Here is a 19,565-nt window from a genome sequence, read left to right as displayed (position 1 = left end):
GCATAATCTTTTGGAGTAAAGATTCTCAGGCATTTGCTACAACACCACCAGATATAAAAGAAACAAATTCGGAATAACAAATAAGAAAAAGCGTTAAAAGTACAAACACAAATACAAAATGAGGGATCAGAAAATAACAATGGCAGGGATTAAATCACTACAGGTACAAAAAATTATGTATTATACTAGTAATGGAAGAATTGGCTAATTTGGTGTGCAAAGTAAGTAGTAACTAAACTTCTAAATAGAAATAACTAATTTTACACATTTGGGAGAAACACTACTGTAACAATTGGAAGCATTTACATTAAAGTTAAAATTTTCATTCTTCTTCATTCCACTCTACTCTACAGCTTTTATCTGTGAATATTGCAATAACAATATCAAATTAAAAGAACTGTGCTTGTATTATTGTCGTGTGTGTCTGTGAAATCACGCTTTACAAGAAGTGGATTTCTCATGTTTTTGTCACTAAATATTGTTAATAATAAATTCATTAATTTACTTAAATATGCTTAAAATAAATTAACAGCAACACATAGGCTATATTTATAATTATATTTTTTCGAAGTATCAAGTTTTTATTTAACGTCTTTGTAACAGTTGTTTTCTTTTACGAAGAAAGGGCCAAGTACTAGCACCGCAGTCTTCATTGGAACTCATCCCGCCTTAGCAAATCTATATATAGGAATAGTTGTTGAGATCTGAATGGCCTCTTTCATTGTAACTATCGTGACTATTATCTTGTAACGTCTGTAAATCCATTCTGCACATCTTAAGATTGCGATGAAATTCCACTGAAGTGCCCTTTCACTTATCCGAAGGACGTAGAGGACTGATTTTTTCTCATTTATAAGTGAGATTGCTTATTCGTTTTTTTTTTAAACAAAAATTATATTTTGATTGAAAATCACCAAATTACTCCGTTTCTCTCTTTAAATATTTGGTTGTTATTATATTAACGAAATAGCCATATTAAATACGAAGGTGGATCGAAAAGTAAAGCACAACAATTTTTTGTGGCAACGTATTTCGTAAGAAAGCTATAGGTTTTACCTACTTTCGACATTGGAACCAAGTCTCTCGACACATTTCTCCCATCGTTACACCATATTCAATACACACTCCGTTTTTTGGGCGCATAGCCACCTGCTCACGACTGATTTCACTTCTTCATCCGATCCGAAGCGTTTCCTCCTAGGAATTTCCGCAGATGTGTAAGTCAGACAGTGAGGGCCTGGACTCTAGGGTGGATGATTGCCGCCTTAATGATGCCTCTGACATTGGGTGGTGTTGCAGCGGTCACTGGTCGGCCGGAACGTGCTTCGTCGGCGGACGTCTTCGAAGAACCTGCACCACTGGAGATGTTGCTATGGTCCAGACAATCAATCGTCGTACAGTCCAAAATTTCTCTGTGAATTTCACTTGAATTTTTCGTTTTTCACAAAAAAAAAACGGACTACACCTCGCTGTCCTTCACAAGCAACCGATGGTAGAAAACTCGCCATTTTTACTCAGTAATTACAGCTCGTCCCGCCAGAGTGACATCCGATCGAATCATTGTTGTCTGTAGCGCAAGATTCAAACTAACTATCTGCCAACTTTGAACGTCCTAACTAAAATAGTATTTCGTAAAATAATACAGTGTTTTGCGTTACTTTCCGATCTACCCTGATATAAAGCCAGATATTCATTTATTATGGATAAATTCCCGAGCACTTCGAAGTCGTCAATTCATCCACTAAATGGAAACATTTTGTTCATATTCTATTAGTGAATTTCATCTCCAAATATAATCTGTTTTACTGGTTAGGTCTACTCTTATGTTATAATATATGTCCTACCTGTATGAAGCACTGTAATATTGATGAAGGTGGTAGTTGCCATCATCTGCTGCAAGTGAATGCGCCCGTTGGTATGAACACGTCCTAGAAGGTAACTTTATCACTGAAGTCACATACACTGTTGAGGTCTTCACTCTATATACTACACTTGCGTCTGTTGTTTGCATGTCGCGTGGAGGTAGACGATTCTTAATTTTAATTCACCCAAAAGTTTTGGAGGTTATGATTGACAGATTTTAAAACTTTGAGATTTGAGTCAAACATTTCAATATACAGAGTAATTAACGAGGATTTACCGGCACTTATGGAGCTCATTTCCGAAGACATTCTGAGCAAAAGATGTCATATAAACAAGTGTCCTAATCTCAATATTTTCAGAGTTACAGTAATTTGAAGTTGTTGGGTAGAAGAATATTACAAATAGAGAATGAACTATTCAGAAGTATCATTTCTTTAGGTGGCTAGTGTTCTGAAGCTAAAAATGTGTTGTTAATTGCTATGTACAGATTTTGTTTTTCGATTTTTAACTAAAAATTACATAATTCATACGCACTTACCAGGAAAATTGTTACAATCATACGACTCTAGGAACTTGATTCTTTAGTTTAATTCTGCATCCTAGTATACAATCTTAAAAAAAATTACAAGAGTAGGATGATTTGTAACAATATTGTAACAATTATTGTTGTGATAAGTGCGTAAGAAAATGTAATTTTGTATTTAAAAAAAAAAACGAAAAAAAAAATACTGTACGAAGCAACTATGGAATTCACAACACATTTTTAGCTTCAGAATACTAGCCAATTAAAGAAATTATACACCTGAATAGTTCATTCTGTATTTGTAATATTCTTTTACCTTAAATTGAATAAAAATAGTATTTTACTAACAACTTCAAATTAGTGTAAGTCTAAAAATATTAAGAATAGGACCCAAGCTTATATGATATTTCATGCTCAAAATGTATTTTAACTCTTCGTGAATCACTCTATATATTGCATGTCATTAGTGCATGCGTCTGATTGAAATTCGTAACTTTCTCACAGTAGGGCCTAGTCCACCGGCTGTAATAAACTGCTTTTTCTTTTCAAAATCTTACTCATTATTCTTAGTTTTGGTACTGTTAGTAGTTTGAGAACTCAGAATATAAATGGAGGAACAATTAATATTTATGTATTCTGCATGACATCGAAAGCTAAGAAATAGGAGACCAAGGACTTTGTCAAGGTCAGAATAGGTTCAATACCAGAAACTTGCAAATATTATCTACATTAATGCAAAACTACATTTTCCTCCAAATATGCCTCTACGTATTTTATTCGGTTATTTAACTACGTTGTATCAACAACTAGGTTAATAAGCGTCGATGAATTTGATGATAGTGAGACGGTATTTGCCAAGATGTAGCCGAGGATTCGTCCTAAATTACTTGACATTCGCCTTAGAGTTGGAAAAAAGTCGAAAAAAAAAACAAACCAGGTAATCAAATTAAACCCACGCCCTAGCCCATCCCCAGATCAGCAGGTAAACACGTTACCTCCTGAACTACGCAGGTCGCTGTTACCGATTTTCAAACTTTGGCAACACCACTTCTACGGCTTCCGCTAGAGACCGTTCTAAAACAATGCGTTCATTCCAGCCAATCAAAACATTTTAAATGATTAGTATGCCTACTTCGTTTTTAATTCTTCTGTGAAAAAAAAACATGTTATTCTGCAACAAGTAGCTCTCTTCCGACAATTCAGGTAACCTTCTACACGCATCCCATTGTCTAAAATTCGCTCTCTTAATTCTGGTGAAGGTAATCGAAGTATATATTCACAACTCGTTACTTATGAAAATAGTAATTATTTAACTATTAATACAGTAGAGCACCGATTATCCGAATACCGATCAACCGAAACATCGGTTAACCGAAAGCATTCCAGTCCGCAAATTCAAATTTGCGCGCGCGCCATGTAGAAGTTTCGCTAGCGCTCTTTGCGAGATTTAGCGGCAAAAAAAAATTGGACTTCTTTTCCTAAACTGTAGGTCTACTTTAATGGCCGTTTTGAACTTATCAAACTAGGCTAGTCAGTTCTCTGTGTTATTTGTAATACGTGTGATACAAAATATAATATACTGTATGTACAGTTTTGTGTTCAATATCAGTGTTTCTTTGTTCCATACTGCTCCTATGACACCGGTACAAATTGTTTTCGTAAATATTTGGTTATCCGAAAAATCAGTTATCCGAACACCGCTCGTCCTCAATTCTTTCGGATAATCGATGCTCTACTGTATGATTATTAAGAAGTTGAAAATTTTAACTAAGTACACCTTCGGCTTTCCTCTATGCCAGCGGTTTGGGGTCTCTATTTCGGGGAAGAATTATTTTACTATGTGCAGTGCACTGCACCTTGTGTCAATGATATTGTCGAAATTTCAAGAAAATATCTCTATTACTTAATGGTTATATAGTTCAAACTTTTCATACTGCTATCCCGACTTCCAATGTTCTACTTTATTTCAGCGGATTTCTAACGTCTTTTTTCTATGCATGACAAGTAAAAATAAAGACTTATGACCATTCTATGTAAAGAGAACAGATTATAACCACAGACATTGTTACGATAGACAATGATCGAGGAACATATGCATTACAGGGGCCAAGCTCCTGATTGGTTGAATGGTATGAATGTTACTACGGATATTTATTGTTGTTACAATCGGTATAAAATATGTTGCCAACTTCTAAATGAAGTCTTATATTGTTCACTTATTCTGTACTTAAATGGAACTAACGACAGTAACAGTAAAATAAAAGAAAAAACATACCTGTAGGTATGAAATGCAAATCTATGCACGGTGAGTATAGCATCATATATAGAACATTTGAATATATTAGTCTAAATTCATTCAAAGCATTTGTGTGTCATCAAGATTGAAATGATATGCGGAAAATGTAGTGTTCAAATAAACTTTAAAGAAATGCAGTCACAAAAGAGATGGTTCCATAAAAAAAATAATTAACAGGGCTTGTGGCCGTAAGAAATCAAAAAGATATACATCCTAGTTCGCGCTGAGCAAATTAACAATGCTAGGAATTATTGTTAACTTAACGATTTACTGCATGGCTATACAAATACATGAATTATGAATGAATATTAATTTGCTAGTCATACGGTTACTGACTGGAAACAATTTACTGAAAAAGCAACAATTAAATACATTGAATTACAAAGCGACAAAATTGGAGGAATTAGAACGATTATCGAAATTGACGAATCAAAATTTGGTAGAAGGAAATAAAATCGAGGTCATTTTGTGGAAGGACAGTGGGTTTTTGATGGAGTCGAGAGGGAAATTGTTATTAGCAGGGAACGGATTTATATGGACTAAAAATATATGAAATATGTAAATATATATGTAGTTATTTTTACCAAAATATGGAATTAAATATGGATTTTTACCAAAATATGGAATTAAATATGGACTTAAAATTATAAAAAAATGACTATGTACGTTAAATATTGGTACATTTTAATCAAACTAAACAAAAAATATAATGGACGTACCTTATCTTCCAATGTAGTTTCAACAAAACACAATTTTTATTGTCTGTTACCATAACAATAGGTTACAAACATTTCTTTCAAGTGCTGAAAAGTGAATCTTCTTCTATTGTCTCTGAGGATAGATTTATACTGACTAAAAGAGCGTTCGACGTCACAAGAAGTAACTGGTACATAATTCAATTTCACAATGTCTGCTGGGGATAAGTCCAAGTTAATCTTCACTGTTGATTCACCACTCATCACAGCAACAACCTTTTGTAGTTCTTCATATCCAGGGTTTTTTGAAAGTACAGTGTCCACCTTAGCTCTTACTGCATCTGCAACTTTACCTCTACCACGATTCAGTTGTTCCACAGTACTATTTATAATTTCAAAACTTTCAGATAGTGAAAGGTGCCTATTTTGGAGACTTTTGAGCGTTTTTACGATGCATGAAAATGTATGCTGAATGTGAGCTAAGTCATTCTTCACACTTATGTCACAGGTAACTGTTTTCGCAGTATCAATTGAGACTGCATCTTCAGAGTCCAATGCAAGGAGAACATTGTTAATAGAGTCTATATGTTCGGCATAATATTCAACTGCTTCTAGCCATGTACCCCATCTAGTTAAAATTGGCTTTGGTAGCAATGGAATTTCAGGGTACATTTCTTTCAACACATTAACTCTACTGGGAGCTTTGAGAAATACTTTTTTCACTGATGAAATCAACAAATCTACTTTAGGGAAATTGTCTCTGACCACTTCTGCCACACGATGAAATGCATGCGCCACACAAGTAAAATGAGTCAATTTAGGATATACAACAGATAATGCTTGTCCAGCTTTGACCATATAAGGGGCAGCATCGCTAATAAAGAATAACACATTATCGTACATAATACCCTTTGGCCACAGGATACCCATAGCTTCGTTGAACAGTTTAACTATAGTTTTGTTATTGCACTTTTCTAGAACATCACAATGTAAAAGAATTCGTTCAGAATATTGTTCACTTAACAAACCGATAACTACATTACCAACAAGTCTACCTTCTTTGTCGGGAGTCTCATCAATGGAAACCCAAATTGAACTATCTTTAATTTCATCTCTTATCTTCTGTATTGTCTCATGTAGATGGATGGAGCATACGTCTTCCTAAGTGTTGACTCATCCGGGATTGTATGTTGAGTATATTTTTCAAGGAATTCCCTGAAGACCTTATTCTTTAGTTTGTAGAGAGGAATATCAGCAGAGATGAGAGAACGGCACAGGTCGATGTTAAACTCAGATCTTACATTCGATGTTGTTGGTTGTGTTAAAAACAATTGTCTCTGCTTGGAATTTAGTTGTTTGTTGGCCTGATGTTTACTAGTTGTAATGTGTTGTTGCACCAGGAACTTTTGTGTAGATGATACTGCACACTGACACAAATTACAAAATAATATTTTATTGTCAGTTGATAAACCATCTTCTTTAAATTCTGAAATGTAACTTGTTAGTTTTGATTTTAAATTGACTGAATGACGTACTTTTGGCATATTTACCGTCTTTATAGTATGATCTACAAAACTGAACCTATGTGTACTCTGACTGGCATTTAACTGTTGAGCTGCACAACTGAAGTCTGTTAAAAATTTTAAATTAAATTAATACAGTTTTGTAACTTACTTTCCCATTGTTGATAGGACTGCTAATTTTCAAATAACTCTGATGTTAAAGGGATTACTGAACATGTGTTTAAATCTCTATTGTTGAAATGTATTTTTAAAAGTTAATGGAATTTTGTTTTGTTTTATTGTTAAACCTAATATAATATGGACTGTTTTATATGAAATATGGAAAATATATGGAAATTAACGAAAATATGTACTAAACTCTAAAATATGGAAAAATATGGAAAATAAAAGTAGGATTTTTCAACCCTACACATTGTGAAACATAAAGATAATGCAAAATATAAATTATATTAGCTTTATAAGTAAATATGTATTTACATATAAATCCTTTCCCTGGTTATTAGTAACTATGCACAACAGATGTGAAAATACTCTTGCTGATCTTTTCAGCCAATGGATTGCGCCAAGAACAAATAATATCAGATGCGAACGAGTTATTTTAACTCGCTGCTTGCTCTTGCAGCTCACACTGTTTATACTGGGAAAGCATAGATTACGTCATACATCAAGAGAATGTAATCTCTGTGCGCATGTACAAGGTTCGCTGTATTTCATTGCGTTAAGAAAGTCAACACACATTACCGACAGGGACTTCAGATGACGCACAAGCTATCGACAATTAAATAGCAGTTCCCGATTCTTTGTACATTGGAGCGCACAAAACGAATGAAAGATAAAATAATATTATGCTTGGGACAAAAAATAACTGTGTACTGCAGCACATTAGCGGCCACCACTGATTATTACGTATTGTGAACGTGTGGCAGTCGTCAACATAAAATACAGAAATCGTACAGAAGTTTATGATCTGTACCTCACGAATTGGCACCTCAACAGGCTCAACGCAGAATAGATAGATTTTATCTGTTATCAACTTATCGCTAATCCCATGCACGATATATTTATCAGAATAATTGTCACACATGGGTATATTACCGCAACCCTGACACCTAAAAACAGTGAACCATTACTTCCACTGTTTTTTTTTTTTGCGTAAAAACATGTGATGGGTTGCCCCTATAATGCATCTGTTCCGATGATCGAAAACAGTTTTCCAAAACTCGACAGCAAAGAGTATTCACAATAAAAGTAAAAATCATCTAATAAACAAATATAAAAACACTACAGAGCTACAAGGCCTTTAATTTTATTGATATAGCAACTGCTTCATGTATAGAGGATTCAAGGTTAAGAAAAAAAGCAGTGTTTTTTCTTTAGGGGGGGGGCCGCTTTGCCTAGTACACTGTTGTCACAAGAGAGAGTGAGAGAGAGAGAGAGGGGGGGGAGAGGTATAGTACTTCAGACACCTCTCTCTTTCTAACAAGTACAGTTTTCTGGTAAGTTTATCGCAGAAGATAGGTACGTCAAATTTGCTGAAATAAAAAATGTCATAATAATTTCTGCAAAAAAGAACATTATGTTGTACACATTATCACTTTGTTATATACATTATAGCCTACACATATTTCTGTAGTTTGTTATATAAACGGAGTCTACATAGTAAGCGTTTAACAGTGTGAAATCTTAGCCTCAACTATACCAGTCCTACCTGTCTTTTAAATTCCTGAGTAGCGTTGTTTGGCAAGGAAGTGGAAGGCCATTCCAGAAATTTAGCTGTCATTCCGTTATTCTCAAATTTAATACTTGGTAATATTAGAGGCGTAACAATATTTTAGCACATGGAATTGCACTAATTCTCAATGAAATTGCATTTAATGGATTAAAAGAAACAAATCAAATTTCAACACTCAAGAAAATCCTTATAATTGAAGACCAGTCACTTAATGGAACAACCCCCAAAGCCCAATGCATTTTCCTTTACCTGTAATCCTCTATAGTGTTCAGTCATTTATATATAATATTCAGATATTCGTGGCAAAGAACGCATCTTTTTTTCAGGTTTCCTGATTGCTCATGCGTCTATTAACAAGCATTCACAATCTGTTGATATAATGAAACCATGTAATTTATAGACTTTGAATGGGCCTATAACTTATAAAAGCCTTTATCCCACAGTCAAAAATGTAAGGAATTAGGATCAAGTGATCTTATAAGCAAATTGACATGATGTCAAAAACATTTAGTACTGTATATAAACCTAGAACATAACTTTTTAAAGATGGAAAATGCTAGCTCTTCAAATGGCACTGTTTTCCTTAAAGCAAAATGTGGACACATGTAAGTGAAAGGTTTTGTCCTTCGCATTGTACGAGTATGCGAATTTTGTAGCACTTCTCTACTATCACGTCAATTCGAAAAGAATCGTATCTTCGAGGGAATTGATTTTTGTACCTAAGTTTATTCGCAGTTTCTTATTTAGTTTGGTAAATAGTGTATATATATATATATATATATATATATATATATATAGACGGACATCTGTCATCTCCATAGTTTTGATTTAGAGGCAATTTTTTAATTCACAGTGTTCTTTGTAATATTTAACACAATTTATTTTATAAATGTAGTGTTAGAGTTTGCATATGGTTTCACTATAACTGGAAAGAGCATGAAAAATTGTATAAAAAATCACATCTATCTAAATTTCGATTGAGGTCAGATGTCCGTCTTTGATATTAAGCTACTCATATCTTCGTTTTTGCATAACCTGTACGTTGTCTATCTTAACAACAAAATTCTTGTTTGAAACAGACGTTTCATAAAGAGAGAAACCTGAACGCAATAATGTTCTGATATACCGTCACATGGGGCAACTTTAGCCTTTTCGGTATAACTTTAGCCCAAACAAAAGATATGTTTTGAATTTTTATATTTGCCACTCGACTTCAGATACTAAAATATTTCTCTAATTGGCCTATAGGTGATAATATTATGCACATATTCAGTGCATTTTAAGTTTATCAGGTTTACCTCAAGACCGAGCACACTCATTAGTACATCAGCTATTAGATCACATCAATTCACTCTCTGCAAACATTTTTGTGTCCAGACCACAAGTTAAATCAGTTAAGTATCTTAACTTATATATAAATATGTGCGGAATATGTAGAAAACTATGATTGGCTTTTATGTTTTCTCTTGTTGGTGTAATTTCATTCCAAACAAAGTGATGTTTCTTTCAGTTGATTTCTGTGGTATCTTTAGCCCTTGGCTAATTTGTACGCCATCAATTTTAACGTGTTTATAGTAGTTACTATATTAGTATGCAAATTAATTTACTGCTTAATTCATTCTTTTTGCGTAACTTGTCATTTAAGAATAATGCCAAGAGACCCGCACATATGCAAATTACACAAAGGAAGCTCTTGAACAATGCCTACAGGACATCAGGACAGGACTAAGACACAGAGAGTGCCTTCACAATATTACGAAATTCCCAGAAACACGATTGAGCTAAAATTGAAATCCAAACATCAGAAGAATCCTGGACGTCCAACAATATTCACCCAGGGAGAATAAAAAGTGATTGCTGCACATTTGTTGAATATTACAGAGATCAGTATACATGTTGACAACACCACAAATTTTTAACTTGACATCAATTCAGAGGAATCGACAGCGACTGATGTAAGAGATCACAGATCAGTATTTCTCTCACAGTCTAAAAGAGACACTGCAAGAAAGGGATTTTGTCATCGTACAATATGAGACGGCATTCAGTTGAGAAGCTTTTATCATCCAGTCTGCTGTCAAAAAATCTGAAAGTTAGAATTTATAAAAGAGTTATATTACCGATTGTTCTTTATGGTTGTGAAACTTGGACTCTCACTTTGAGAGAGGAACATAGGTTAAGGGTGTTTGAGAATAAGGTACTTAGGAAAATATTTGGGGCTAAGAGGGATGAAGTTACAGGAGAATGGAGAAAGTTACACAACACAGAACTGCACGCATTGTATTCTTCACCTGACATAATTAGGAACATCAAATCCAGACGTTTGAGATGGGTAGGGCATGTAACACGTATGGGCGAATTCAGAAATGCATATAGAATGTTAGTTGGGAGGTCGGAGGGAAAAAGACCTTTGGGGAGGCCGAGACGTCGATGGGAGGATAATATTAAAATGGATTTGAGGGAGGTGGGATATGATGATAAAGACTGGATTAATCTTGCTCAGGATAGGGATCAATGGCGGGCTTATATGAGGGCGGCAATGAACCTCCGGGTTCCTTAAAAGCCATAAGTAAGTACAATATGAGATGAAATTGTTTCCTGGACGTGTGGTAAAACTCCCGTCAGATGAAGAATCTGGTGTGACTGTGGATTGCATGACGAAGACGAAAAAACTAAAAGGACATTTTAATTTACAATTGATGTGATTTAAAACAAATAATAGAACCACCAAAAATGACTGGAACGAGGGGTTTGGTCCCTCGATTGATACAGTAATCTGTTTCTTTCTTAAATGGGTATTCTAGCTAGATAACATATAGATCTCTTCTTTTTATTATTTATTGTTCTCAATTGCTGTAATATAATTATTTATTCATTACATAAATAAGAAACTAGATTATTATAATCATCTTGTATTTTATTTAGTATTTCTGTCTTGCAGGTACGCAAAATTGACGTATTTTGACCCAAGACGTGTTAAAATGTTAATTACTATCATATATGTTGACTGGGTTAAAGCTGCCCTATTTCAGGGCAACATTAGCCCAAATATTAAAAGAAAACAATACTAACATTTAAAATCCAGTAATATGTCTGTCATTGCCATATAAAACTGTTTGACCCCAACGATGAAAATGAGAACGATTTGAAATTAATTTCATAAAAAAATACATCACTTAAACTATACTGCACGGTAAAAGTGGGCTAATATTGCCCCAAATTGACGGTATATCAATTCAATTACATTTTCATCGTATATACCCTCCGTCTTTAATTAAAATCATAATTAATATTGGAATTAGAAAATAATCTAACTTTGCTCTTGAATACCTAAAAATAATATGCTATTATCTATCAAACCTTATTTGCTGCTGTCATACTTCTGTTATTCGTCCTTAGTGATGGGTTGTAGGGTGAATTCAACTGAAGATCGTGTAGAAGGTCTTTCATCTTCATCCTGAGATCTTCCGCAATAAAATGACATGCATTTATTTCCTTTTCACAACACAGAATAAAGATATGAATTAGCTATCATGGTCTTCATTAGTACATTGCATCGTAGTTTCCGTGGAAACTCTCAAAGCCATCTCTATTGTAAGCAGAGAGAAACCATGGCTCTCTGCAACAGACAACAATCAAATTAGGTACGTTTATTGAAACAATGAAATATGAACTGTCATAATTCTGAATGGCAAGCTGCTACAAGAAGTAAATCCAGGTGCCATTGACTTAGAAGACAGACTTTTATTTCCAAAAGAATAATGTGAGACAAATTTTAGATCATAGACACATTTGTTCAACATTTCTTAAATGTATTATGTCCTTAGTTTTTGTATGTTTCTAATCATATTTTCAGTTTGAAAGCAGTAAAAATGATTTTTAAAAGTTTTCTTTATCCGACATCACAAGTATATAAGAGAAAGTTCGTTTCTTGTAAAGAAAAGGATAGTGATCCTACTTCACCCGGAATAGGTAGGCGAAGTCGGACACAATATATAGTGGGGATCACGTAAGAGTAATTCCTAAAAGACTAATTTGGCCGCCTCTTCAGTGTTGCCAACTAATACTAGATAAAAGAGGATAAAATCACACAATGCCATGTACAATAATAATAATAATAATAATAATAATAATAATAATAATAATAATAATAATAATAATAAGAATAATAATAATAATATAGTATTAACAATAACGATGTCTTGCTTATTTACCACATCTCATCTTTATGTTGGGGAGGTGTTTCCTAAAAGGTTCAATAATTTGTAAAAAAGTATATTTTTCTTCTGGACCTCTCGCACATTATGTTAGTAGTTAGTAGATTAATATATGATCTTATATTAAAATGTATTTTGTCTGACAACATGAAATTCATTGCTTTGATTAAACAGTTTACGATTCACGAGACCTAACCTAAAAATGTATTTTGTTTAATGACGTGAAATGATTAGTATGAATTCCGAAAACGAATGCAACTTTGAAATGTATGCTTTAAAATATTTACTCCATTATTGTAATAAAAGTCTAAACACGAAAGAAATTAATTAAATGTGAAATGGTATTTCTATCGATTACTCAAGGGCATGTATCACACGAAATATGTTATATTTACTTACACTTAGCCTACCTGACTCTAATCTTGAAATTGTAACCACAACACAAAGCAACACATACAATAACTATTACGTATTAATATTAATACCCTACTACTATTAATTAATTATTAGCATGTTCAAATTTCACTAGCTTCCAGTAATGGGTTCAGAAATCTAGAACAATTTACATTTTCAGAATTTAAACTAATGACAACTTGTGTCACTGCTGCCAACATAACAGTTATAAAATCACTACCAGTTGTAGTATTTCTCAGTACCGAAATTCGAAACGAAGTTAGCAAAAGAAAATTCAACCTGCAAACTAGAAAAATCACCATAATCTACTAGCTTATGTGGTAATGAAGGAAAAATGGTTAGGTTTCACCCTTAGGGTATTAAGTAAGCTGACCCGGACTATAGTACTTTTAAAAATAAGTCTAAACTAAATAATTTAGTATAGTAGAAGAATATCATGTAAGTGAAAGCTGAAAGTGTTTATATTCCAAATTTTTAAGTTCTTAATCAAAGTTTTACTAAAGCATTTAAATAAAATCATATAAAACTGTCCACCTTCACCCATTTTTACGACACGCAAGTACATTTGCCTATACTGCTGTGACTCTGTCTCCAGAGAATAGTCTATTAGAAAGAACTGACTCAAAGGTGGATGAGAAACTGACAAAAGACCTGTTAACGAGTTCATGACGAAACCTCTCCATAAACTGCGCATTCAGTTTGATCTCCACATCAGATATATTATTATTATTATTATTATTATTATTATTATTATTATTATTATTAATTATTGTTAGTATTAATTATTAGTGTTATTATTAATTGTATTTTTAATTAATTGTATTTTTAATTAATAAGTTTATTATTGTAATTATTGAGTGTAATTAGTTACCACTGCCACCGGGTATATACCCACTGCAGTGTGAATAAATACATGCATACATACACACACAAAAAAGAATAAAAATCACCCATACTGACTGTAAGGTTGCGAAATTAAAGTTTGGATAAAGGATTATAGAAGTTGCAATCTTGATTCCGCGCTAGCACTCTGGTCTTTCATCTTGGCGACCCGGGTTCGAAATTAGCCTGATCGTGATGAAATGTTTTATGAAAGAAGCAGGGGTGGAATTTTTTTCTCGGGTTACTCTCCTTTTCCCTCTTTCATTCCTCCAGCACTCTAAACCTCCCCCTCATTTCATCTATCGTGTGCAATAGTTAAAAATATCTGGGAGCCGGCTATGATCAGTGTACAGGTCATTTCATGTATCACGTGAAATCTTAGGCATTCAAGTGGGATGGCAACTTAACTATTCTACCATGTATACGCTGTTGTTTCTTAATACAACATTCCATGTACTGTATGTTTTCATAGGTACCCTTATACAGTAGATAGTATCGGCAGCAATTTGTTATTTATATATGTCTGTCTACTGAGAAGATATGTGTGCATAGTTTGAAGGGAGGTTTCGACTTGAACTCATTAACAGTTCCTTTGTAATTAGAAAATATAAGGCCGAGCACAGTAAGTTAATAGGCTCCAAGATACCCGGTGTTCAGTAATGAAAGAGCCCCCGAAATGAAATGATATCACTGGACTGGTATAGGAGTCTGACAGGTAGGGGAGACTGGGAATATTTGATACAAAGGGATATATGATAAATGACAAATTTTGGCCTGATCGTTGACATTACTGTTCTGTGATCCATATGTTCTAATAATCACTTCCTATTGATGGTTTATTGTCATTTGTAGAAAGTGTAGAATTGAAGAATTTGATCTAGAGCTAGAATTGGAATCCTGACCGATCAAAGTAAATATTGCGTAAAATATTCCTCATCATTTTTTAATAATATGGATAAGATTTATCGATAATCATTTTGTGGGATTGCAATCTACATACCTTTAAGTAATTATGTCCGGCAGCCATGACGCCTTGATTGTCCTTTTTTTATTTTAGTAAGTTATTTTACGACTCTTTATCAACATCTTAGGTTATTTAACTTCTGAATAAGATGAAGGTGATAATGCCGGTGAAATGAGACCGGGGTCCAACACCGAAAGTTATCCAGCATTTGCTCATATTGGGTTGAGGGAAAACCCCGGAAAAACCTCAACCAGGTAACCGACCGGGAATCGAATCCGGGCCACCTGGTTTCGCGGCCAGACGCGCTAACCGTTACTCCACAGGTGTGGGCCCTAGATTGTCATAATCCCTTTTCGAGTAAGAGTATAATGTTAGTATGTTGCATGGAGATGCATGATATAAGTGAACAGGGAATATGTGATACGTGTTATCAGTCATCCCTGTGTGGAAACTGCATTTGCTTTCATTACCCCTCCTACAAACAAAGACTATGGTTGTCGGAAAAAATAAGAAGGTGAACGTGCGAATTCTAAATGAGGCAGTAGAGTGTACTTTGGATGTACTATAAGCAGTAACATGAGCTGTTGCCAGGAAGTCAAAAGGAGGTTAGCAATTACAAATGAAGTTTTAATAGAAAAAGGAGCTTATTTTGCGGACCTCTGGAAAAAGAAATGAGACTAGTGAAGTGCTTTGTGTGGAGTATGGCATTATATGGGACAGAGACATGGACATTACGGCGAAATGAAGAGAAGTATTTGAAATGAGGATATGGAAAAGATTGGAACGTGTGAAATATACAAAGTAAGCAATGAAGTTGTACCGGGTATTGGAAAGAGTGAAGAAAGAAAGATGCTGAAACTGATCAGGAAGAGGTCGATACGAGTGATGATGATTTTGTGGAAGAAACTGAAGAACCATTTAAAGAGAAGGTGGAAGTAAGTGATTGGGTCGTAGTTTCATACAAAGGTAAAAAAAAAACGATTGGTAGATTTGTTGGATGCATTTTAGGATAGTCGGGACCTGTAGAAGAATGGACTGTGAAATTCTCACAGTGGAAGAAAATTTAAGTGACCACAAAAGATGGTATTTCTGTGACTGATAGTTCTCAAATTGATACTGAACTTTCACATCCTAAATTTATAGATAAAAATGAACGTTTAATTTGTTTTTATTTTAATGAAAGTTTTGAAGGACTGTCTGTGGAATAGATATAAGAAGTTAAAATGTATTGTGATTAGTTTTAGCAAAAGTGTTATTGAAAATACATTGCACAACTTTGAAATAGGCCTACCTTTTCAAAATGGACCATTAGTACTGTCAACCAAAATCTCACTTAAATTTCGAATGTAAAATAACTATCATATATCCCCAAGGAGCGTATCACATATCCCCATGATAGACAGGACTGATACACTTTACATACAGGTAAAAATTGATTGTTTTCATGCGTTAAAAAAGTTTTTAATTTGTGTATTTTGTGATTGTTATCAATAAGCTCTATGTGACGAAGTAGTTCTGTAAAGAAAGCTAAAGGAAGTATATTTAAAGCCACAATATTCACGTTTATCCATGTGTTCCAGTCTCCCCTACTGTAATATTGTGTTCGTGGATATATTTCCTCAGGTGCAGTCACAGCGATCTATCGAGGGTTCTGGTAGGTCTACAAGCCGTGGGCACACACGTGACGCGGCCGGTCGACGAGCTGATCCTGGAAAACAACCACCTGCCCTCGCTGCCTGGCAATGTGTTCTCAGCACTGCGAGTGGTACGCCTCATGCTGAGGGACAACGGGCTGGAGAGAGTGGCCGCCAGCTGGCTAGCAGGTCTCGAAGATACTCTTCTCGAAGTGTTCGTGGTGGAGCCACGCCTGCGCAGTCTGCCAGCCGACAGCATGGAGCAACTCCGGGGTCTTGAGGCCGTTACGCTGCAGGGCGGCGCTATGAAGCGTCTGCCCAGGTTCTCGGGTCTTCCCCGCCTGCGGTACTTGCACATCCACTCGCCAGCCCTCATAGAACTGTCGCCGCACGGCTTCAAGGCGCTGGGTGATTTGGAGCAGCTACATGTCACGTTCAGCCCCCATCTGACTCGTCTGGAAGGAGGCTTCTTACAGGACCTGCCGCGACTCCGCCTGATCAACGTTTCGAATTGTGGCCTCACATGGATTCACCCACGAGCGCTCGCCAGACTACCCGCGCTCAAAGAGCTGTCTCTCGTCGGTAATCGCCTGGCAGATGCCGGCATGGTAGGTCGTGCCGCTCGCGATCTGCCAGCACTCTCAATCCTCAGACTCGACGGCAACCACTTCGACCGTCTGGGCGAGGCATCTTTCGTTGACTTGCCTGTGTTGAGAGAGATAAGCCTATCCGGCAATCGGATATCAGAGATCCAGCGAGGTGCTTTTGACAGGCTACCAACTCTGCGAAAATTGGATCTGAGTCGTAACCGTGTGCGCAGGATACATCCGGAGGCCTTCATGCAGCAGCTTGGCAACCTAGAGGAGTTGTGGCTGGCCGCCAACTCGATAGACCATGTGGCGGAAGTAAGAGCCCTTCTAGACTCTCTCCCCAGGCTGAGGTATCTCGACCTCAGCTACAATTATATAGAAGAAGTGCCCTTCGGAGCTCTGCGAGGTCACCCCACTTTGGAGAGGCTCCATCTGGAGCACAACAGAGTGCAACATATACAGCGAGAGGCCTTCACCGCAATGCCGGCGCTACGAGAACTGAGACTGCGCAATAATTCTCTATCAAACTTCTTAGATGGACCACTCTGGAATCTTCCTGGTCTCAAGGTAATCCACAAAATTAGAGTTAGTTAGTGTCAGTTCTGGCTTTTATGTCACATAAAACAAATTTCGAACTTTATCCATCTCAATTCTGTTTCAATTTCCATGTTTTCTTTTTTTATGTAATATGTACTATATCAACAAAGTACCTCTCATGATATTATCAGTTCGCCAAAATAGAAACGGAAGAAACACCCTCTTTTAGCACTTTTGCAATACACATATATATCTTTATTTTTTTCTGAAATTTTCCCGTTACATAAGTCGTTCTATATCAAAGAGTTAGTTTTCCTATTCGAAATTGAAACAGATTAACAAAACTGTGATTTGAAATTAGTATGGTTTCTAGTCATCTATTCACTTAAAATGTAATAAAGGAGTATATGTATAGTAGATTGTGAAAGGAGCTGTCAGTTTTTTTTTTTTTTTTTACTCATACATCATAACAATCAACATCAGAAGCTCGTCATAACAGCGACAACCTTATGAGTAGACGATGTAAATAATACAAGAATTTTGACAAAGTAGTAACAATTTTTCTTATATTTTTTGGTCACTCATCTATTAAATCCGAAATAATTTGTCTTAATATAGATAACTGTTATAATTTTCGAGTATTTCTAATTTCATACATACATCATATTTGCATTAAATGTAAGACAAAGTATTCACAATTATTCACACACATAAATAAACGCGCTGTACAGTTCCCTCCTAGTTATTACTTAACAGTAAAACTGTGAACAATTAACTGAACAAGCTATTTTGTTTCCAGGGTTTAGATCTGTCTTACAACTACTTCAGACATCTGGATCCTCGTTTGTTAACAAATTTACCATCACTGCGTCGGTTGGACCTCAGTGGAAATTCTCTAGAAATGATAGATCCAGCTGCCTTCATCAACACGCCCGCCCTAGAACACGTCAACCTGTCGAGAAACGCATTATCATCTCTCCATCCTGCTACATTTCGGGACTTGCTTGGCCTGTTCGAACTGGATATTGGTTGGAACCGATTACGAGAGTTGACACCAATGTTACCTCGTGCTCTAGAATATCTCCATGTTCCTAGAAATCAACTCACTTCTCTCCCGCACGCCCCCGGCATGGTGTTGCCCGCACTTCGTCTCCTGGATCTCACTGGTAACGGCATCCAGCGCATACACCCTGGATCTATGAGTGGTCTTGTACAGCTGCGCTGGTTACACATGGGTGAGAATGCGCTGCAGTCCCTAGAAGAGGGCTCACTTAATGGGCTGGCCCGGTTAGAATCATTGGATCTTCATGATAACCGTCTGCTGAACCTAGATGATAGATGTCTACGCGACGTGCGACAGCTGAAACATCTGAATTTGCATGGAAATCGTCTGGAGAGATTAGGAGCTCAGCATCTTCAGGAGAACATGCACCTGACACAACTAGACCTCAGCCACAATCAGCTCAATACCATTGAACATAATGCTCTGGCTAGTAACAGGTATTTCTGTACAGTCTTATTCGGACTAGCGTCTCTTACCCGCGGATAAGACATTGCACTATCGTGCATCCGTCCGTGGCTGCTGGCGGGTATGCTTTCTCTCTCTCTCTCTCTTCTGCACAGCAGTGCATATTCCGAGACACTCCTTACCCTTTATCCAATTCAGCGCATGCTGACGACCACTGTTCTAGACAG

The 19,565-nt window shown here is 35.8% G+C and overlaps 1 protein-coding gene across 2 annotated transcripts in view; it reads left to right on the top strand.

The window, feature by feature from the left end:
* atk (artichoke) overlaps positions 1-19,565 on the top strand; it is a 283,822-nt gene that overhangs the window by 240,875 nt on the left and 23,382 nt on the right. For both annotated transcript variants that reach the window (XM_069820681.1, XM_069820682.1), the window contains 2 exons: positions 16,733-17,900; positions 18,670-19,370. In XM_069820681.1, the coding sequence (XP_069676782.1) occupies positions 16,733-17,900; positions 18,670-19,370 (1,869 nt within the window). The remainder of the gene's footprint in view (positions 1-16,732; positions 17,901-18,669; positions 19,371-19,565) is intronic.

This window comes from Periplaneta americana, chromosome 3 (genome assembly GCF_040183065.1).
Source record: "Periplaneta americana isolate PAMFEO1 chromosome 3, P.americana_PAMFEO1_priV1, whole genome shotgun sequence".
Classification (NCBI taxonomy): Eukaryota; Metazoa; Arthropoda; class Insecta; order Blattodea; family Blattidae; genus Periplaneta; species Periplaneta americana.
This window is presented reverse-complemented; position numbering and strand designations above follow the sequence as displayed.